This window comes from Protopterus annectens, chromosome 4.part0, assembly GCF_019279795.1.
Source record: "Protopterus annectens isolate FY-2018-M chromosome 4.part0, PAN1.0, whole genome shotgun sequence".
In the NCBI taxonomy this organism is placed as follows: Eukaryota; Metazoa; Chordata; order Ceratodontiformes; family Protopteridae; genus Protopterus; species Protopterus annectens.
The window spans coordinates 178512151-178534935 of record NC_056733.1 but is presented as its reverse complement, the minus strand read 5'-3'; the positions used below and the strand labels follow the sequence as shown (position 1 = coordinate 178534935).

The window sequence follows — 22785 nt, the reverse complement described above, 5'->3', positions numbered from 1 at the left end:
TAGCTTAAATGGTGCAGTAACTAACTCCTGCTTCGTAAAGGTTAATCATGACTTACGAGCCTTTGTTTTGACTAAGCATGCTTTCCACAGGTAAAGCTGTTTTTGAAAAGTTTTTCTGATTAAGTCCAGTTGGTGGATGAAAGTGCTTATAAATAAGAACAAATTATTCTGGTGACTAAATCTGCGTGAGTTTTTCTTCAGTACTTTTAAAGGAGGAGGATTAACATCTGAAGTTTTGAACTATTTATTACTCTTGTTTTTAATTTTAAGTTTATGAGATTTTATTTTTCATTTTTCTCAAATAATGACATGAAGACATTATTCCATTTTAAATTGGGAACAGCTATCTGCTCACATCTCTGTTGTGGTTTAAAACATATGGGATGGAGACAGAAAACAGTGTCTAAGCCTTATTCTGTAGCTCAAAAAGAAAATGTTTCCATTTACTCTTGTACAGTTTACAGGCAGACAGCTTTTGAGAATCAGACAAGACACATACTACCATTTGGGATAAGGTTAGATTTTTGGCCATATGGGAATTGGAGTAACCATGTGGTTACTTTAAGGTTGTAAAGACCTGGGTAAATCTGATCAAATGGGTGAGAAAGGAGATCTGGTAATGGATCTAGAAGCTGTGGAGACTTCTTCAACTGAGACCACAGCAGGGGAAACCAGATTTGCCTGGGCAAGTGTGGTACAAAGAGAATTATTGTAGATTTACTTGTCAAGGCTTTATGTGGTGGCCTTCTATACACACTTCAAAATAACAGGAATTAGGGTAAAGACAGAGAGAGGCTCAAAGGACTACTGACATCTTATGGTGACTGACAATTGGGAAGGAATAGAGCAAAGTAGCTGCTGCATTGGAAAGGGACATGAAGAGATGGCAGCAAATCTGGCCCCAGTGACTGAATATCTGTTGAGCAACCAATGGACTAAGGGGCAACTCATGAGGCATGATAGACCTGCTAAGTCTATCAGCTAGTTGACTCTCCCCAGAATAAGCATTGCAATTAGAAAATGTGAGATACTGTCCAATGCCAAATTCTCATGGCCTGCAAAGGGGTTCTAACTTGGTTCTGTCTTGCTTGTTATGCACCATACATCATACTACCATTACTGAACAGCTATCACTCCAGGAGGGAGGGGGTTCTGAAATTCTTGCAACGCTAGAAGAACTACCCTCATCTCCAGGATGCTGATGTGTAGATTGGCCTCTGAATGCATCTAAACTCCTTGGAACATTCTCTCCTCGAAATGCCACTACCCACCCCAGAAAAGAGGTGTCTGTGGTGTGATGGATGTAACATTACAAATGGTTGACACAAGAGAATAGATGGAGATCTCAATGTACACCTTAAAGGACATCTGCAGATCTGGGTTATGTTTACTACTGCTGATGGATGATCAGACAACTGGGACCATTGTGTGGAGAGCACCCAATGTAGAATTCTCATATGGAACATTCCGTGAATGATCATAACTATGGAAGCAGCAATAAGACTGAAAACCCTGAGAACCAATGATGCTGGTTGAAGTGTCTTTACAGATGTGCCTGGACTGAAGTATGGATGGTTTGAGTTCTGCCAGGGGGAAGGCTTAGTATGCACATTCTTGTATCCAAATGGCAACTAATTAATGTAATCTCTCGATTAGGCTGAAATTATGATTTTTCATGACTTACAGAGATACCCAAAGATAGGCAGAGCTGCAAAAAACTAATCTCTGGATGATAGTAGAGAGTCCATTACTGCAGTGAGGAGCCAGTCATCTAGATATGGGAATACTTTGACACGTAGATGGGCTGTGACTACTGCCAGGCATCTGGTGAATGTTTTGGGGGAGGGTGCTGTGAGATCTAAGGGCAAGACCCTGAATTGGAAGTGAATGGATCATAGCTGTAAGTGCAGAAACCTTTTGGAGTCCTCTGCAACCTTTACTTGGAGGTAGTCATCCTGAAGGTCTTTTGAGCACATCCAGTCATTTGCCTTCAATTAGGACAACATTTTGCTTGCACCATAACCATTCTGAAAGGGATCTTGCTCTGACACAAATTTAACCTGTTGAGACCCAGAACTGGCCCGAGGTCCTTGCTCTTCTTTGGTAGTAAACTCTGGAGTATTTTCTAAACTCTGTCTGATCTGCTGGTATCTCTTAGAAGGCTCCTGCTTACAGGAGGATGGAGACATCACTTTTCATCACTTTGATCTGGCAGGGTGGAACATCTAGGAGCAGGTACAGTTGAGGAGGAGGGGAACAGGAAAAGGGCATAGTACAGCCTCTGGATATTATCTTTTAACACATATGCTCTACATTATGGCCATCTATACAGCTGAGTGGAGAGATAACCAATAGCTGACTGCCTACAAAGATGGACAGCAGGGAAGTCGTCAGGAATGTTGGGTCTTGTTTGCCTAAAAAGGGACCCAAGAATTCCTGGTTTTATTGACTTTGGTAATCTCATGGTCTGTTTCTATACAAGAGGTTGCCTCAGTCACAGTCAACCCTGTCCAAGAAGGAATCAATTGGCTGATGTTGCGGGTTTCTAAACATAGAGATCTGGAACCTTTCTAGCTCCTGCTATTAAGGCTTCATAAATTGAAAACTATGACAGACAGTGCCTTACCTTCTTGACCACACCTTGTCAGCCTTTCCTTCACCACAGGTCCAAATAACCAAGAATCACTGAAGGGGTCATTACTGAAGGATTCTTTAAAGCTGTTTGCAAAAATCACAAAGGCAAAGCCAGGGATGATGTTGAGGGTTGATACCTTTACCTGCTGTTCTGGCTGCTCCATCAGCAGTATTACACAACTGTTTTACTACTCTCAGTAGTCTCTAGTTGCTTTCTTGAGTCTGAAGTGGGTGGCTTACACAAAGTACTTGTGGCTTGTTATGCTAGATTCCTTTGGAAGTAATTCATATGGGTTGTGTAATTTAATGCGCTCAGTGCAAAGGAGATCAAGTTTTAAGCATGCTTCCCATTCCTGTCCAGCACTCTGGAATGTTTTTTAGGCAGGTGGACCACAGCTATCTCTCTCTTGATTGATGTTGCAACAATCAGGGTCCACCAGAAGACCTTTCGACCTTTGCTGCCTATCTTTATATGCATGTAGAGTTTTATTGTGCTTGAGATGGATTGCCTCTGCAGTCTGGTTCTTGACTTCCCCTCCCCTCCTGGCAGCTAAATTAAAAAGACAGTCAGTAGTGGGGACTGCTCAAGAGGCAGAGGGTAACGAATGGTAGGCCTCAAACAGCACTTCTTTGTCTTGAGAGGGCAGGTCTGTTGGCCAAGATCCCCTTTGTCTCATCAATTCAAGGATTTCCCTAAATGTGGCATCTTCAGGAGGGGTGTGTGTGGAGCCCTCTCTCTCATCCAAGTCCATGCCTGATGTTAAGGACTCCATAGGAGAATCCATTTGCCTCTTCTTGCACATCCTGTTCCTGGGAATCGCCAGTGGTGGTTGACTGGAGTCCCATAGGACTCAGTGTGAACCTGTGCAGTTCCTTGAGGCTTTCCATTCTGCTCCGTCCTCGGTAGACATTATGAACAGTCTGAAGAGCTAACTAAACTGTCTCAAGGGGTACAGCCAATACCAATGCAGGCTGTCAGCTGCCTGGAAGGAGAAGCTTTCATCCTCTCCATAACCCTGAAGACAGATCTGGAATCCATCAATATCACAGACCCCAGCTGTGGTGTTACAATGATCTCCAGTGAAGCAGACAAATGGCATTAAGCAGGGATGACTCGACATCAAGGGTCTGTACCTCCCAAATAATAAGTTCAGTACTGAAGCCACAAAGGAGGAGGACTATAACATACAGAATTGGCCCCAAGCAAGTTGCCACTGAGGGCTTTGCCAAAGACCTGGCATTGAGTAATGGGTCCAGAGATCCATTCAGTTCTGAAGGCCTAAGTGTTGAGTGTATCGGATGCATCGAAGACAGGGCTGAGAAAATAATATCTGTCAGCACCAAACAGACAGGGTCCAGAGGGTGACAGCGCTCTGAAACCATCAGTGTTGAAACTGGTACTAGGGAAGGAGCTAAGACTGGTGAAAGGATCCAAACTGATCGACCCTAGAAACACAGGGAAATGGGATGACACCCATCTCTATCTGCTCCTTCAAAAACATGTCATAGGCATTAAAAATAAGTTTATGCAAAATTCTGAAAAGGACCTCACAGACTTCAAAGATGTTGCAGAAGATGGTCTGGAGGGCAGTAAACAGGACAGCCCCCTGTCTGAACAGTGCCTACTGAACTCTAATAGGAGATTTGTCACGGATGATAATGGCATCCTGAAATGGAAGTGGATACTTATGTACTCTTGTCAGTGTCAGAGGGAACTGTGCTTTTTTCTAATTAGGGACTTTCAAGTCAAAGCATGGTTTTTCTCTTTCTATTCTCTTCTCCTTATCTCTTTTCTTCTCCTGCTTATCCCCAGGAATAGTTTGCTGTCTGAGGAAGTAGCCCCCTTTCAGAATAATTTATGGCAATCTGACAAAGGTCTAGGACCACAGACTTTACAGATGCTGCAATTGACCTCTAGGTACTATGGCCCCAGGCAAGCCATATACATCAAGTGTGTCTTGGAGCATGATTTTATGACTGCATTTGCCACAGTTTTTAAAAATTTTCTCCAATGTTACAAATAGAAACACACTATCACCACAATATTACACTATCAACGATTCAAGCTCTAGTATTCTACAGTACAACATACAGCAGAACAATTCACAGACAGGAAGGAATATCTCCAGAAAATTATTTTTTAAGCAACTAAGAGACACTAGGCTGCTAACCTAGGCACCACAAAAGACACTATGCAGAAATATTACAAGCATTTTTACCACAAAAATAGTTAATAATAATAATAATAATAATAATCCTAATAAGGTTTAATGATGTAAAACACAATTTCCTAAAGTTATTCTGTAAGGCATACAAGGTTTGTAAAAAGAAATTAAACATTTTTTTAGGAGCACTTAGCTGAGGCTATAATGGATCATCTGTTCACTGTGGCAGCAAATAAGATCTGAGGTTAGTGAGGGCACACTGAAATTATGGCAGGAAAAATCCATAGTAGCTTGAAACAGAGTATTAGTAGACAGCTGAATTAAATCAGGCAAGTAGCTTGATACCCAGTCAGATCAGACAGATGGATATAACAAGATCCTTAATGGCTCTCAATAAAATTTGCCCACATCCAACAAATGTAACTAGACCGTAATCAAAGACAAGTAAAAGTAAAGGTGTTTGAGATCTGACATACAAAAAGCTTTGACTTTTACAAGTGACCAAACATATTGTGAATAGTCTAATATGTATATTGAGATGCAGAAATACAGAATTAAATGCAAAACAGAGACTTCTGAGGATATGGTAAGTAAACAAAATGAAAAATTTCAATTTGTTACAGCAGTTGGACAAAGATCATATATATCAAATAATATACATCAGATAATACTGCTTCTTTCACTAAAGTATGGAGAAGTCCAAGCCAAAATTTCAATGGAGTACCCAAGAATCCCAGAATCAAAGACAATGGAACTTTGGAGTAAACTACAAGAATTGCAGTAGTTATACAAGGATAAATCATAAGCATTATGAATGTTTTCTAAAACAAACATTAAAGCAGTATTGGTAGAATAATACTACCTGTACCTATGTGGATCACCACTGACTTAGAAAGCAATCTATTAATTATATCACATAATTTTTCAAAAACTCCTAGGCGGTTTTAAACAATGTCATTGGATGATAATTCTAAAGTTTAGTTTTGTTACTTGTTTTGAAAGCTGGCACAACAACAAAATGCTTCTGAGTCATACAGAACATTTTCATCAATAATGAAGAGGATTACAGGCTAAACCCAAAGATGTAAACCGAGTTTAGAAAACACCAGACTAATAGTTATGACCAACAATCCCATTAAGCCAGAAAAATCACTGAGCTGGTACCAGACCCCATACAGTGTATGGCAGTAAAGTCTAAAAGTCTTATGAACTGCATAAGATCCTCTTATCATTAAGACGTGCCTTTCCACTGAGCCTAAAAATGGATCTGAAGCTTTCTACCTAAACATTAAGCCAGAAAAAGCACTACACCAGTACCAGGCCCCATACAGTGTATGGCAGTAAAGTCTAAAGTCTTACGAACTGTATAAAAGTAGGTTTCAGTGTCCTGTAAATATCTTCAGCTCCTCCATGATTCACTCTGTTACACCTCCTCACTAACTTTAAGGAAGTAACAAGACCTGAGAAACACCTTTGTCTATGTGTGTATTTCCTGCATTACCATTGCAAAATCACAACAGGTCATCTATCATCAGTAAGTTTATTTAGTAAAGTTGGTGGATACGACCTCTTAGTACACAAATTCTTGACAAAGTCAAAATAACGCAGGGAACAAAGGTGCAAAGTAAGAGACAGATTTTAAATATTGCTCTTATAAACTTAAAACGTTGCTACAATAATAGGTTTTGCGTTGCTACAATAATAGGTTTTGCGTTGGCATACATTTTTTTGGATATAGTGACTTCAATGTTTTTTTTTTTTTTTACTCAACAGATTTTTATTTTTTTTTTATGTTTATGAGTAAATTGTGATACAGTCACTATTAATTACAGATCAAATTAACAGAAGTAGTTAACAATCATAACAATATGTACAATATTTACAAATGGTCCAATGAAAGGAAACAGAGAGAAAAAAAAAACACATATGACATTTATAATTATATATTCCTTTAAGTTCACATTATTCCATGTCCCCTTTAAATTCACAAAGAGAAAGTTGTGTCTTTTTGTAGTGTGTCTATGAGTATCAAGACTCTATTCCAAGGGTTGTTAATCCAACGTCTGGGAAAAATACTTTCTTCTTTAACTTTTATTTCTTTTAGTGCAGATTCCCTTAAAAGAGAAATGAAGTCTTCATAACTTGGAGAGATTGTGGATTTCCATCTTCTTGTTATACATTTTCTGGCCACAGCCAGAATAGTCCATAAAATAAGTTGATCTCTTTTATTAACAGTTATTAAGGTATCAACATTCAAAAAAATTAATGATTTTGTTAAAACAAATGTATCATTATAAATGGCTTGAAGAAATTTATTAATGTCATCCCAGAAGTTTTTAATACAATCGTAAAATATATGTAACCAATTTGCTTCACAATTTAGAGTACATCTCCAACAAGTAGCTTTCTGATTAGGATTAAATTTAGTAATTTTGTTTGGGGTATAAAAAGCTCTATGCAAAAATTTCCATGTGAAGATTTTCCATATCTGGAAGTTAGAGGTTAATTTAACTGATTGCAGAAGATCATTTTTACTTTCAGGAGATAGGCTCGTAGTCAGATCTTTTGTTATAGTATTCCATGTGTTTTGAGTTATTTTGGTTTTATACACTATTAATATTTTATATATTTTAGATATAGAAATTAACTTGTTATGCTTGTCATAAATTATTTCTTGCATATAATTTATGAGTTTTGGCTTAGAATTAAAACTTGAATTATTAATAACCTCCCACAAACTTTTTGCGTGATGCAATACTTTTTGGAGGTCTTCTCTATCTTTATCAAGTATTTTAAATTCATCTATTACTTGTTGGATGTTTAATGTGCTAGAATTGTTTAAGCATTGGAACCAACAAATAAAATTTTTAGTTTCCCATTCAATACATTTTTTTCTTGAATTTTGTCTTTAAAATTCTTTGTTGTATTAAAAGGTATCAAAAGTTAAAACCATAATTTTATATCAGAATTTGTTTTTAAGAAATTTCTAAATAGATTATATATGTTATTTAAGTATGATAAATTGGTAGGTTTTGTTGTATTCTTTTGTAGATTGCTACTTAATAAGTGCCAAAATATGTTGTTATGATTCTTCAAGTCTATATTTTTTAATGTTTTATTTTCATTTAAGAAAAAAGTTGTATGTAGAGTTTTCCACCTAGACGAGTAGTTTGGGTTTATCCACTGTAGTACAAGTTTAAAGATGGAAGCTTTAATGTATGTCTCTATATCTGGAAATTTAATTCCTCCCAAGTCCCAGGGTCTAATATGGTGTGTGAAAGCAATTCTATTTTTTTTGGATACCATAGAAAGACCATCAAGAGTTTCTGAATTTTTTTTATAATTTTTTTGTTTGGTAAGATAGGAATTGCTAATGCTATATAGTTTATTTGGGGTAATAATATCATTTTTATTATCTGTAATCTATCTTCAAATTTTAACATTAATTTATTCCAGGTATCAATTTGTTTTTGAATTAAGTTTTGAATGTTATTATAATTTAAAGTTATAGTAGTATTTATGTTGTCAGCTATAAGAATTCCTAGGTATTCGAGTGATGAAACTCTTTCTCCAATAATTTGATACTCACTCAGATGATAAACATCATCTCTATTCAAGAGTATATGTTTTGATTTTGCTTTGTTGAAATAAAGACCTGAAGTGGAGGAAAACTCTTTTATTTTTTCCTCTAAAGCTTGTATGGTCTCTTCTTTTGGTTTTAAAGTCAACAAGATGTCATCAGCAAGTAACATGATTTTGGAATTATATTGATTATAGAAATTAATTCCTTCTATTTTTAGTTCACTTCGTATTGTAGAAGCAAATAGTTCTATCACTAAGGCAAATAGTATGGGAGACATAGGACAGCCTTGCTTAGAGCCTTTAGTTATTTTAAAAGCCTCTGAAGTAAATGGACCTAACTTTATATAAGCTAGATTATCTTTATATATGTTCTTTATTAAATTTATAAAGTTTGATGGAAAATCAAAAAATACTAGAATTTTGAATAAGTAATCCCAATTTACTGAATCAAATGCTTTCTCTATATCAAGTGTAATTATAAGGGCTTCTACGTTATCTCTATTCAAAGCTTCAATAACAGTTAATATTCTCTGAATGTTATCATACGTGTGCCTACCAAATATAAAGCCTGTTTGGTCTTCATTTATAACGTGAGTTAAGGATTTTTTAATTCTATTCACTAAGACATAAAAATTTTATAATCATTGTTAAGCAGAAAGATTGGTCTATATGAGCTACACTGGGATAAATCTTTTTTATCTTTTTTATAGGAGTAACTAGTGAGTATTTCCAGGATGGTGGGATTATATTTTGTGTTTGAATTTCATTTAGCATATTATGGAACAAAGAAATTGCTGCATTTGGGAGAATTTTATATAATTCCATTATGATTCCATCCATTCCTGGTGATTTGTTATTCTTACTTACTTTGATTATATCTCTTATTTCCTTTATGGAGATATGTTTATCCAGGACTATTTTTAGTTGTGCAGGTAATGTATTTAATAAAGGACAGTTAAATTCCAGCTCTAAAGAAGTAGTATTGCTAGCCTTATTTCCATAATGATGAGCATAATAGTACTTAAAGGCTTCAAGAACATCATTTACTTCAGATACCTTCTTTTTCCCTTTCCCTTCGTGTATTATATTTATGACATTTTTTTCAGAATTCTGCCTCTTAATTCTCATAGCTAAGTTATGGAGGTGTTTTGGGGATGTTGATATTGAGGCAAATTTTAGTTTTTCCAAAGCTAGATTTGTCTTGTGGGTAAGAATTTCATTATATTTCTTGTTTAAATCTTTAACTTCTTCTCCTTTTTTTTTTCTGATCTTCTGATACATCATAATAGCTTATATTTATTATTCGTTTTTGAATATTATGTACTTCAGATTCCCATTCTTTTGTTTTATTTTTAAACCATGTAACAATTTTGCCATATAAAAAGACCTTTAATGTGTCCCATGTTATTGTATTGTTTGCATCTTTAATCAGGTTTGTTTCTAAAAAGTATTTAATTTCTGTATCTAGCCAAGGTTTAAATTCCTTTAATTTAAAAATGTAGGCTGGTATTCTTGTTACTAGATTTAATCTTTTAAAATCCATTTGTACTTTAATGACTAAGGCGTTATGATCTGAAAGAGGACATGGAATAATAGAAAATTTTACTATTCTGTTGTTTAAGTCAGAAGATATAAGTATTTTATCTATTCTTGTTTGAGTATTAAAGCGATAATCACTGTGTGAATAGTTTAGTGAGTTAGGTTCTTTAAACTTAAATGCATCTATCAAATTTAAGTTTTCTATCCATCTCTTGAAATATTTACCTACGGGTGAAAGACGTAAATTTCTTTTATTAGTTGTTTCAGAGCTATCCAGAATACAATTAAAATCTCCCCCCAATATTATCATACCTTTATATACTTTGTTAATCAATTCTATGTCTTTTTTAACAGTAGATAGTCCAACTCCAGGAATCCAATAAATATTTATTAAAGTCCAAATTCTATTTTGATATTTTATTATTACAATTGATAATAACCCTTCTTTATCTTCATGTTTGTAAATGATCTGTGGAACAATGGTACTTCTTTTCCATAAGATTATAACTCCTCTTGTTTTTTTTTTATACTGGGAATGAGAGAGGATTAGATAGTCATTGGGTTTCCATATGAAATCTTCCTCTAATTTTAGATGGGATTCTTGTATAAATATAATTTGTACTTTTTGTAATTTCAGATATTTTAGAAAGTTTGACCTTTTTATAGGGTTATTTAAACCATTAATGTTTATAGATAACAAAGTTGTGTCAGTCATTTTTGTAAATATTTATCATGTGCTTTCAAGGTTGATTGTTTTATTAGACGTTTGCTTTGTCTTAGGACCTATGGTATTTAGTATATTAGTTATATCCTCTTTTCTTTTAGAAGTTATTACAGAACAAGTATAACTATTTCTATATGTGTTTAAAAAATCTTCCATTTGGACCACTGAGAAACAAAAAAATTGAAAAACATTGTACTGACATATTTTAAACATACAAATAGTGTTTCAACCACACCAAGACTCAAACATGAAGTGTCTAACACCTCAAATCTGTTTGAACTTAAAAGTTCAAACAGATTTACCTTCAAGATAAACATTAGCATTAAAGAAGAAATATTACTCTAGCTTGAGCTCTTCAATAAGGAAAACAAAACTAAAATCAGAGAACATTAAATACTTTCATGCATGTATATATTTAAATCTTGACTGTAAAATCTTGTTACTACATGAATGCATTCCATCAACATAGTATAAATTAATTAATAAATAGCTAGTCATTTTGTTATTATTTCATGTCTTGGTATAGGTAATATTGTACCCATAGAGTACAATGCTTCAATTAATTAGTCATTTATATAGTTATTTTCCATACATTGTAGTAATGGTATTAATTTACAAACAACAATATTAAACTATCTATAAGGGATTATAACTGTGCTATTAGAAATAGCATTAATACTTGTGCTATGAATTTGCATTATTAGAATTGGTACATTGTTACTTAAACTCTTATAATTTCTTTCCAAAACTGTATGAGATATATCATATTATTTGATTATTATTACAATCTTCTAAAATAAATTACTATATTAATTATTAACAATAAGAATTATTACATATTAGATTATGTCTACTTGAACAATATAACTTATCAAACCCGGTCAAGATGTCATGACTTTTATAATTCTGTTGTCTATATAATAAAGTAAAGAAAAATTATTAATTTGTGTGAAGAGTTAAACTCTTGCATTATTTATATGTGACCTTTTATAACTCTATGACTAATTAGCTATTATTCAGAAGATTTTCTCTATTTAGTTCCAGGTAAAAGCCACACATAACAGAGTTAATCATCTGTAAACACAAATGTAGTGAGTATTTAATAACTGATAAAAGTCTCATTTTTAAAGTAGGCTGTAAGCAATAAACTAGCATTATGCCTATGAATGTAAGTTACAATGATAATGCCAAGAAGTCACAGTTGTATCATATACAACTATTTATAATGATTGTTTTTTTTTTTCCCCTCTCCCTCTCCTTTTATGAAGCTTCTTTTTGTATGTTAACTTGTTTAATAGAACAGGTTATTAAATAAATAAGCATCTGAAATACCTTTTAAACTAGTAGTTGGAAGTTTCTTTCATGTCACTTTAAGTCAACAAATGAAACTAAACCATCTAACACATTAAGAATAACATGAGTTTGGAGAGCATGTACATCGTATATATACAAGACATTAATCACCAGATCACAGCAGTATTTAAATGATTCATTCTATCCCAGTCAGTTTATGTAACACCTTCTTCAAAGCGCAGGTATCATTATATTTGGATATATCACTGGTAAAGTTTAACAGCAACTGACAACACTATTACATTCTTTTTTCCTTACTCTCCTTCTTCTTCATTTTTTTTTATTATTTCCTTCTTTTTTCTTTCCCCTTTTCCTCCCTTCTCTTTTTAAATGATAGGAAATAATGAAAGCACTTGGGAAATTAGAAATAATTTAAAAGTAAACATTTCACATTCAAAGTAATAAATAATAATGTGCAGAGAGAGAAAAAAAAAAAACTTTACAATGTTGTGTTTGAGCACCATCTTCTGGGAAGTAGCTGTAATTACAGCTGTATGCATTTCCGCATTTCACTTGTTAAATGTGTAAAGACAAGCTACTTTCCTTAACAGAAAGCTATAGAAATCTAAAACAGAAAGTTCATGACTGCTGCTCATACTTAAATAATTTATTAAAATGATGATAACATCCAATTTAATTTAAGAAATACTATCATCAGACTTTTCCAATTCTATTCTCCACTAGTAGCAATGATAATTTAATGTGTTTGTAAGCATATATATAGCGTTTTATTCAAAGTTATTTTAGCACTATTTTTAAGTATACTTTTATCTGAAGTTAGTAATAGGAAATAATACTGTAGCAGGAGATAAAAGGAGGAAATATGATGTGTAAAATTAACTGAAAGCTAAACGCTTTCATTTCAAGCAAACAGAACAGACGAGTTTAGAAAAGGGATATTGTGATAGTGTGTACTTGCGCGCCATCTTCTGGTCAGTAATTGTAACTACAAGTATGCATGCTTCAGTATATCTCGTGCTGTGAAAGAGATGGTAAACAACTTTCTGTGTAAAAATCTAAAAATAGCCAAGCAGTAAATGCATAATCGCTTTTTTTTAGGTTGTCGCATGAATATAAAATCAAGACAGTTTATTAGATGCTTATTAACATTGTTCTAGAAGTCCTTATAATAGTTTATCTTTTAGACTATTTCTCCTAAATAAGTATTTCATAGTTAAAATAAGTTACTAGCAACTGTCTGAATAAATTCCTTTATATTTTATAATAGTATGTTATGTTATTAAAGTGCACATTTTCTACTTAACAAAAATTTAGAGATAAATATGTTAAAATAGAAATGTTTCTAAATGCATCAGTTGTTCTTAGAACATCATTGAACCATTTAAAAGTAAATAGCATTCACAAACCTACTGCGTGACTTCAATGTTTTAACAGAAAACCACAACTTTTATGAGCAACAAACCATAGTATCAGGCAAAAGTCTGGACAGTCAATAAAATTCTGGACAGTTGAGAGGTATGCAACTCCAAGAGACTTGTTAGAGTGCGAACAGTCTATAACCACCTACACATACTCCCAGCACAGGTTCTCAAGGAAAAGACTTTCATTAGTACATTTCTGAGCAAAATGTTTAGACTACCAGAGAGAAACTGGAGTACAATACTGTTGGAAAGAGAGACTATTCTTTGACTCAAGTTACAAACTGGCTTTCCTGGTTATCCAAGGCTACAGTTGCTTATAAAAGAAAAAACGAGGCAACAAATTCACTTTTAGAGCAAGAAACAAAATTAATAGAACTGCTTTACTCTTTACAGTTAATCCCTTTCCACACTTCTTATGCATTTTTTGAGGAACTGAAATTTTTACATTTCTAAATAAGGATTCACTTAATAAAAAGAATACCTAACAAAAAAAAGATTTTCCGACCTTGATATGGATGCACCATGCCCCTTTTCATCTTCACTGTATCATCCTGCTGCAACTGCAGTGAAGCATCTCCAATAGCATTCACCAGTTCTTCAAAGAAATCTGCTATTTCAGAGCAGCCTTTCAGCAAAATATAGCGGTCTTGACGATTAGTGAAGTATGAATCACTTAAATTTGCTCTGCAAATAAAACAGCAAGAATAAATGTAATTGAATACACAATTCAGCAATCATCTGCTCAAATTCAGCCTTTTCCCTCCTAAATTTACTGATTTTCTTCATATAGTTACATTTATTTGAGGGATCAAGCTTTATTAAACAAACAAAATGGAAGTTATATTCTTACCATAACAATAAATCCTTGTCATCTAAGACCATCCAATATAGGTTCATAGTTTAGTACTAGGCTCTCTGCCCTTGTGTACCACATTAAGTCTAGCCATATTTTCTAACTCACACCTTGTACCTTATGTCTGTGAGGTAAACACTTTAAACATTATGCCAAACCCATATACAGAGACTATCCAATAAGACTGCTGGGTATTTAGATACTTGTCAAATCTGATCCAGCCTTCTGCTAGTGCTCCTTGCCTCAAGTTCCTTTAGAACTTTACTTCCATAATTCCCTTGTGCTCTCTCTGACCTCAGATTGAGTTTCCTGGCTAGCAAGGATATGACCAAATAACCTATTGCCACAATTATGACTAAGAAGGGCAGAAGGCTGGCCTGCCAGGTACTCAGGAATGAGGTGACAATCTGGAAGGGGAAAGGAAGGAGGGATGTTATAATGGATGTTCCACAATAAAAGGGATTACGGTAAGTACATAACTTCTATATCCTGTTTCATCTGTCTGTCCAATCTGATGGTTGGGACAGAATCCTAGCCTCTCTGACTTCTCAGATGGCATCATGGCTAGTTGTGTTTAAGAAAGTACAGTTGTGTAAAATCTTACCATAAGAACAGGTGTCCTTCTTTTCACTGTTGCAGTATTCATCATTTCTGGGATCTCCTGCCAAGGACAGCCTGACATCTGGCCAATATACCAAAGGCTTTATTACCTAAGGAGCGCTGTACATCAGACGTCTGCTCCCTGCACAAATATACACCTACAGGCAACTGATGTACACTCCCAACTCAGAAATGAGGTGCCCCAGGAGAAATGGGACCCCCAGCAGAAAGGAGGACATGTTTACCCAAAAAAAAGGAATGCAGGAAGATAAGGAGAGGAACCGCTCATCCAGTACTAAAATTCCATTCATGCAAAAAGAAAAGCAAGGGGGCAAGAGAGAGTGAGTGACTACTGCAACAGTGAAAAGGACATCTACTGTTATGGTAAGATTTTATATAACTGTACTATGTCTTTCCATATCACTACTGCAGAATTCATCACCTCTGGAAGAGTACAAAAGCTACAGTGAAGGCAGGGAGGAGGAAGACAAGGAGGAATCCTCCATAAATTCATGCAGGATAGCTTTGGCATCACCTGCCCTGGACTTAAGATATGACATCCAATTTGAAATGTTTTGTAAAAGTGTGAACCAAAGACATTGTAGCTATTTCAAGGATGGAGTTGGTGCCCAGATCTTTGAAGAAGGTCCCCAAAGAGGTCACTGCTCTGGCAGAATGAGCCCTTCCAGGAGGCAGACAATTGCTTACCATAAAAAGAATAACAAAAGGAAATGGCCCTGGAAATCCAGGAGGAGATGATTTGCTTTGCCTGTTATTAAGGACTTTGTGGTTGTAGTAGTGAGAAGGAAATGTTCCAAGTATGGGAAGACTTGAATCCCTGTGAGTCTTAGGTGGGCTGCAACTTCCTCCATGCAATTGGGGAACACCCAGGGGAGGTTGCTGTAATGAAACTGAAGATTAGGACTCTAAACTGAAAATGACTGGCTCCCATTCGGAAGCACACAGACCAGTACATAGATGCCTTGACAATTGTGCTGTGGAGGTAGGCATTCTGGAGGTCCACTGAGCACATCCAAACATCTGCTTTCAGGCAGGGCAAAAATCATTTACACTATGACCATTATGAATGAGGTCTTCTTTATGTAGAAATTTAGCCCATTGGGAACCAGAACTAGCCCGAGATTGTTGTTTTTCTTTGTAACAAAAAGGAATCTGCAATATATTCCAGACCATAGCTAGTCTGGTGGGACCTGTTGGATGGATGGCTGTTTTTTTAAAACAGTGCAAAAGCTTCTCTCATTGCTTCTTTGAGCTGATGGGATGAATGTTTGGCAGTGGCTGAGACTGAGGGGGAGGAAAATGGAAAAAGTTATGGTACAGCACCTAGATACCATCTCTCTTACCCATTTTTCTTGTGTATGGCAATCCATGCAGCTGACTGAAGAGACAAGTAACCCACAACTGCCACGAAAGGTGAGTAGTCGGGAAAAGTGTTCAGGTACGCTGGGGCTGCTTGCTCAAAACGAGCCCTCAAAAATCCTGTTTTTTGTGACCATCCATGACCTCTTAGTCAGTATCAGTTGAATGGACCTCTTTTGCCACAGCTATCCTGTCCAAGGAGGAGTCAGTCTTCATGCTGTTTTTGTTTTTTTGTTTTTTTTTTAAACCAGAGAGTCTTGGACCCCTTCTGATTCCTAAAGAATCTTTGAGGAGTCTCAAATCTGAAACCTACAGCAGATACGGTCTTACTTTCCTGCTCATAAGTCAGACTGGGACAGAGCCCATTTTAAGCAGAGGCCCGGGGAGAAATGGTCCAGACACCTGTCTTTGGAATGTGGAAGGAAACCAAAGCACCCAGAGGAAGCCCACACAAATGCAGGGAGGACATGCAAACTCTGCACAGAAGGCACCCCAGCCGAGAATCAAACCGGAAAACTTCTTGCTGTGAGGCGACACCACTAACCGTTGCCATTTAACCTGTCTTTCACTACAGGTCCATAAAGGGCAGAACCTTCTGAGGGGGCATTAATGAAGAACTCCTTAAAATTGTTCTCAAAGTTGCAAAGGCGAAGCCAAGCATGACATCTTAAGGTGATGCCCATTACCACCTCCCTAGCCATTCCATCAGCTGCATTATGTAACAGCTGCATGTAAAGGCTTGTAATATTCTAGACAGTACCCATGGAAGTCTCAACTTGTTTCTCTGATTCATCAATGGTGGTTTTCATAAACAATCTAAGGTAATTGCTGCTAAATCTCTTGGGAAGTAGTTGGTATGTGCTGCATAATTTAATGCCCTCAAGGCAAAGTACCAGACATATAAACAAGCTTCCCCATTCTGGCAAACACTATAGACTCCTTGGTTAGACAGAAGGACAGCCATTGCATCTATCAGCTCTCATTTGGTGGCTGCTGCCTATCCACAGGTGGTTGAAAAATGTTATCTGTTTCTTGTGATATGGCTAATGTAGAATCCAGTTCCTGCATTGCCATTGCCCCCTTGGCAATCAAATCTGTAAGATGGCCAGCAGGAAGGGCCACCCAAGAGGAAGATGGTGTAGACTAGTAAGCCTCAGAGCACCTCCTATTCCTGAAAGGGGGGGTCAGTTGACCAAGATCCTCCCTGTCTTAACAATTCCAGGATCTCAGCACAAGTGGCACCTTCAGAAGGGGACTGTTGAAGGCCCCTCACTCATGCAAGTCAGTGCTGACTTTAAGGACTACATACGGGAGTCTACATGCCTCCTTTTTTACATGTCTTTTATTGGGGATATCTGGGGGAAGCTGTTATAAATCCTCAGAGGACTCTGACAAACTGCATCATTTCCTTAAAGCTTTCTAGCCTGTTCTGTCCTGGGGAAGTGTGTTGAAATGGCTGACAATCCGATAGGTGGGTGCCAGGGGCTGGAACCAAAATCAGTAGAAGATCCTTCTCTGGCCTTGGAGGACTGGCTGTCATCCTCTCTAAAGCCTCAAATGCCAACCTCAAATATGTCAGCATCACAGATCCCTGACCTACAGCCATTACCCATTCTTGCCGAAGCAGGTGTAAGCAGCACAAAGGAAGAATGCCCTGAAACCAAAGATCTGGAGGGCCTAAAGAAGGAGATTTATGCCGATGCACTGAAGGTCCCAAAGGTCCAATGTTGAGCAATCGAATCAGAGATTCCATCAATGACAATGATCTCGGCATCAGGTGAACTGAATGAGAAAATGTCAGTGCCAAACAGGCTTTGACTTGATGTCTTTTTTTCTTTTTAAGTAAGAAACATCTTTATTAAATTATCACACATGACACAGGCAGTCATACATTTATATAAATGAAAAAAAGAAGTTGTGTACCTGCCATAACGTTCCATGTTAGTTGTCTTCATCTCGCCTTCTTTCTTGCTGGATGGATTCGGAGCCGATCCTCGGCTCCGACTCGGCCATCTTCTATAGCTCGAGAGCTGTTTACTGGCTTGAGGCTACCCCTTATCCCATGATACCTAGCGCTAGCTACCCAGATCTAGTTTGAAATAGCTAACCCTAGCCATAGCTAGAGAATGAACCTCTCCAACAAAAAGTTGAGCACACCTGTCATGCTCTCTAAGTCAGTAGAGGAAACAACCAGAGAACACTCAGCCAGTGAAACTTGAACTGCTCTCGGTCCAATAGGACAGGGGAATGGAGGGTGGGACGCAAGAAAGAAGGCGAGATGAAGACAACTAACATGGAACGTTATGGTAGGTACATAACTTCTTTATGTTAAGTTGTCTATCTCGCCTTCGTTCTTGCTGGTTGGGACAGCGTCCCTAGCACCTATAATCCTGGGCGGCTCACTGGAACAGACCTTTCAGAATAGTGGAACCAAAGTTAGCTTTGCTCCTGGAGACCATATCTAGTTTGTAACGAGAAATAAAGGTATGAAGGTTTGTCCACGTAGCAGCTGCATAGATAGAGTCCATGGGCAATCTAGACTGTAAGGCTACAGAGGTGGCCAAAGCCCTTGTAGAATGACCTTTTGGTTTGATAGATAACTATTTGTTTCTCAGTTGATAGATGAAGGTAATAATGTGAGACAACCACCTGGATAAGGTCACTTTGGAAACTGGGAGACCTTGTTTGCCTAGAGCATAGGAAAGGAATAGTTAGTCCGACTTCCTTATATCCTCCGTCCTATGCAGGTAAAAATGCAGTTGTCTATGAACATCCAATTGACGTAATTTGTATTCTGCCTTGTTGGTGTGGTTGGGAAAAACACAGGTAGGTCTATAGATTGGTTTAAATTATTTTCTGAGCAGACTTTCGGAAGGAAAGAGGGATTAGTCCTCAGAGCAACCCTGTCTTTATGAAAGGACGGACACATAGTGCCTGAAGTTCAGAGATGTTTCTGGCTGAAGTAATAGCTACCAGAAAGAGAGTTTTCCAAGACAGAAACTTAATGGAGCAGGACGATGCAGGTTCAAAAGGGGGCAAAATTAAGGAGGTTAGTACCAAATTTAGGTCCCAAGGAGGAGGGGGATCTCTCACTGGGGGTCTAAGGAGAGTAGTCCCTCTTAGAAAAGCTTTACATAGCTTATGAGACATGATATTTGCATTAGAGAACCCAACATGAACGTTTTAAATGGCTGCTAATTGAACCCTGATTGTAGAAGAAGCGGACCCAGAATGAAAAAGTTCTGCTAGGAATTCCAAGATTTCGTGGACTGGGGCTGAAAAGGGATCTATGTTCCTATCCTCTGCCCAACAAGAAAAACGTTTCCATTTGCTTGCATAAGTCCTTCTAGTGGCGGACTTGTGCGAGGAGACAATAATTTCACGTACAGCCGGGGAAATGCTGGGAAGCCTGGTTAAGGCTGGAAGTGGAGCAACCAAGCTGTGAGCTGGAGTGTTTGGAGGGATTGATGCAGCCTGCCTGACTGATGAATCAGTAGGTCTGGAATCGGATCCAGAGTCCAGGGCTGATTGAGAAGGTAACGGTGCAGGAATGGAAACCATATCTGTCGAGGTCAGTAGGGGGCAATGAGGATCATTTTGCAACCCAACGATATTGCTTTCTGTATGAGTATCAGTATCAGGGGAAACGGAGTGAAGGCATAAAGAAGTCCCTGAGGCCAATCGTGGACTAGAGCGTCTCTGGGTGTGTGACCTGGAAGCGGAAGACGAGAGAAGTAGTTGCTGCATTTGCTGTTGAAGGGGGTGGCAAAAAGATTGCAGCAAGGCTGTTCCCACTTGCGGAAGATCAGATCTGCAACTACCTGATTCAGAGACCACTCGTGAGGCATGAGAATAGCTCTGCTGAGCCTGTCCGCTATGACGTTGGACCTCCCACGGATGTGCGTCGCAATCAGAAATCGTTGGGAGGAAATCGCCCACTGCCAGAGTCTGAGTGCTTCTCGACATAGGGTGTAGGACCTGGTTCCGCCCTGCTTGTTGATGTACCACACCACTGACTTGTTGTCCGTTTGATATGCAATGGTCCCAGAAGGGAGAGAGCCCTGAAGAGCTTGCAACGCTAAGAGCACGGCTCTCATTTCTAGGACATTTATATGCAGATGGTACTCGTGAGGCTGCCAAGTGCCTTGGACTGTCCTGCCCTGATAATGCCCCCCCCCACCCTATCAAGGAGGCGTCTGTGGTCACTGTGGCAACCGGAGGGGGCTAAATGAAGGGTCTGCCCTGAGTCACTAGTGGGGAGACCATCCACCAGGAAAGGTGCCTTTTGCATGCTTCTGTAATCATGATCATGTGAGACATGGGCAGCTGTTGGAAAGACCACTGTGTGAACAGAAGCCACTGAAGGATCCTCATGTGAATGCGGGCCAGTGGGATTAAAAGAATTGCAGCTGCCATGGAACCCAGAGTTTGAAGGGCGAGCCTGACTTGGATCCTTTTGCACTGCATTAGAATTTGTACTTGCTGGCGAATTAAAGATACCCTTGTCTGGCGGAAGCCTTGCGGACATGTTCCTTCTGTCTAAGTCTGCTCCTATATAGGTGATAGACTGACAGGGCAACAAGGCAGATTTTTCAAAGTTTATTGTGATGCCTAGCTGGGAGCAGACTGTGATTGTGTAGTCCCTGGCTTGCAGAAGTTGATGCCTGGTAATAGCAGTGAGGAGCCAGTCGTCTAGATATGGAAACACCTGGAATCCTTGACGTCTCAGGTGAGCCGTGACCACTGCCAATCATTTGGTGAACACCCTGGGGGCTGTGGTGAGACCAAAGGGCAGAGCTCTGAACTGATAATGACTGGCTCCCAGCCGAAAGCGAAGGAATCTCCTAGAGCTCCTGTCCATTTTGATGTGATAGTACATATCCTGAAGATCTATGGAGCACATCCAATTGTCCTGACCCAGAAAGGGTAGAATGGACTGTAGCGTGACCATCCGAAACTTTGTTCTTTGAACAGACTTGCTTAGTCTGCTAAGATCCAGAACTGGTCTCCAGTCCCCTGTCTTTTTTGGTACCAAAAAGAACCTTAAGTAAGTTCCGGATCTGTGTTGGTCTGCCGGGACTTCCTGGATGACTCTTTTTTCTAGCAGTTTTGAAACTTCTATGACTGCTTGGTCCCTCAGATTGGGTGGAACATCTGGAAGGGATTTGCTTGACAGTAAGGGGGGTTGAGAGAAGGGAATTTTGTAACTTCCAGATATGACTGACTGTACCCAATTTGTCTTGCGTTAAATTTTGCCAGGCTTTTGGGTACAGTGAAAATCTTCCCCCAACTGCCTCCAGAGGTGGGCAGCCAGACAACCCTTCAGGGATGCTGGAAGGGCTTCTCAGAGAAGGATTCGCTGCTGCCCTGGTTCTGCGGAACCCCTCTGCCACGAGGGCAGCGGCTGTTGTTGTTTCCTCCTCTGCCCCTGGAGGAAAAATCGCTACGTGTGTCAGGCGAGGCTCCCTGGGATTTCCGGAACCACATTTTACCACTCTTCTGACCCTTGGGGTATGGTCTGGAAGGAGTGGAAAAATGGACTCCCACGGCAGAGAGAGTCTTGCCTTCCTGCACACACCTAGTCAAGGTGTCTTTCACCTGTGGTCCAAAAAGAAAGGAACCATCAAAGGGGGTGTTGGTGAATGACGCTCTAAAAGGTTCCGCAAAATTACACAGCTGCATCCATGCATGTCTCCTAAGGGCCACTCCTGTACCTGCGGCTCTACTCGCACCATCGGCTGCATAGGAAATGAGCCTCATGGAGGAGTTGACTACAGAATTAAGGGTCGCCAGCTGGGAAGCCACTTTAGCTTGAGCCCCTTCAGCTGATTGATCTTGAAGGGTATCTCCAAGCTCTTTAAGGAGATCCCTCTGAAGCCGGGTAAAATGGCATAAGTAATTCAGTGACCTCATAGAAAAGGTCGCTGAATCAAACATTCACTTCCCGTATCTATCCATAGTCCTAGACTCCTTGTTAGGAGGATAGACAGATGAAGAAGTTTCTGCTAACTCTTTTTTTGTGGCTGCTGCTACCACCATGGCATCCACAGATACACCTTTGGTAAGGAACTGCTTATCAAGGGGTGCAGTGATAAACTTGCCGGGTCTCCTCAGGGTTGCATCCACTGTATCCGGGGCTTACCAAGCCTTTCGAGCCACCACTGACATGAGTGGATCAAAAGGCGGAGAAACCCAGGAGGTGGAAGGTTGGGAACCGAACGTATCCATGAATACAGGCTCATCCTCGGTAGGGGCTAGGGGATTCCAGTTCCCCATCTGCTTAAGCATTTCTAGGATGTCCGAGAAGAAAACATCTTCAGAGGGGGATCTCGGGGACCCTTCCGATTCATCTAAGTCTGTATCAGAGGTGACAGACTCAGGGGAGTCAATGTGCTTCCTCTTGCACTTCATCTTCCGAGGGGGCTCCTCTGAATGATCAGGGGAGGCCTCGGAAGAAGAGGAAACACCCAATGGGGTGCCCTGGAGCGCCGGTTCCCCACACTTGGGGTCTGGAGGACTAGCAGAGGTTGGCACAGGCACTACAGGGGACAGAGCCGGTGGGGTCGATCGTGG

The 22785-nt window shown here is 38.7% G+C and overlaps 1 protein-coding gene across 2 annotated transcripts in view; it reads right to left on the bottom strand.

Moving 5' to 3' along the window:
- PGS1 (phosphatidylglycerophosphate synthase 1) overlaps nt 1-22785 on the bottom strand; it is a 2908952-nt gene that overhangs the window by 1046962 nt on the left and 1839205 nt on the right. For both annotated transcript variants that reach the window (XM_044068164.1, XM_044068163.1), the window contains exon 6: nt 13885-14063. In XM_044068164.1, coding sequence (XP_043924099.1) covers nt 13885-14063 — 179 coding nt within the window. The remainder of the gene's footprint in view (nt 1-13884; nt 14064-22785) is intronic.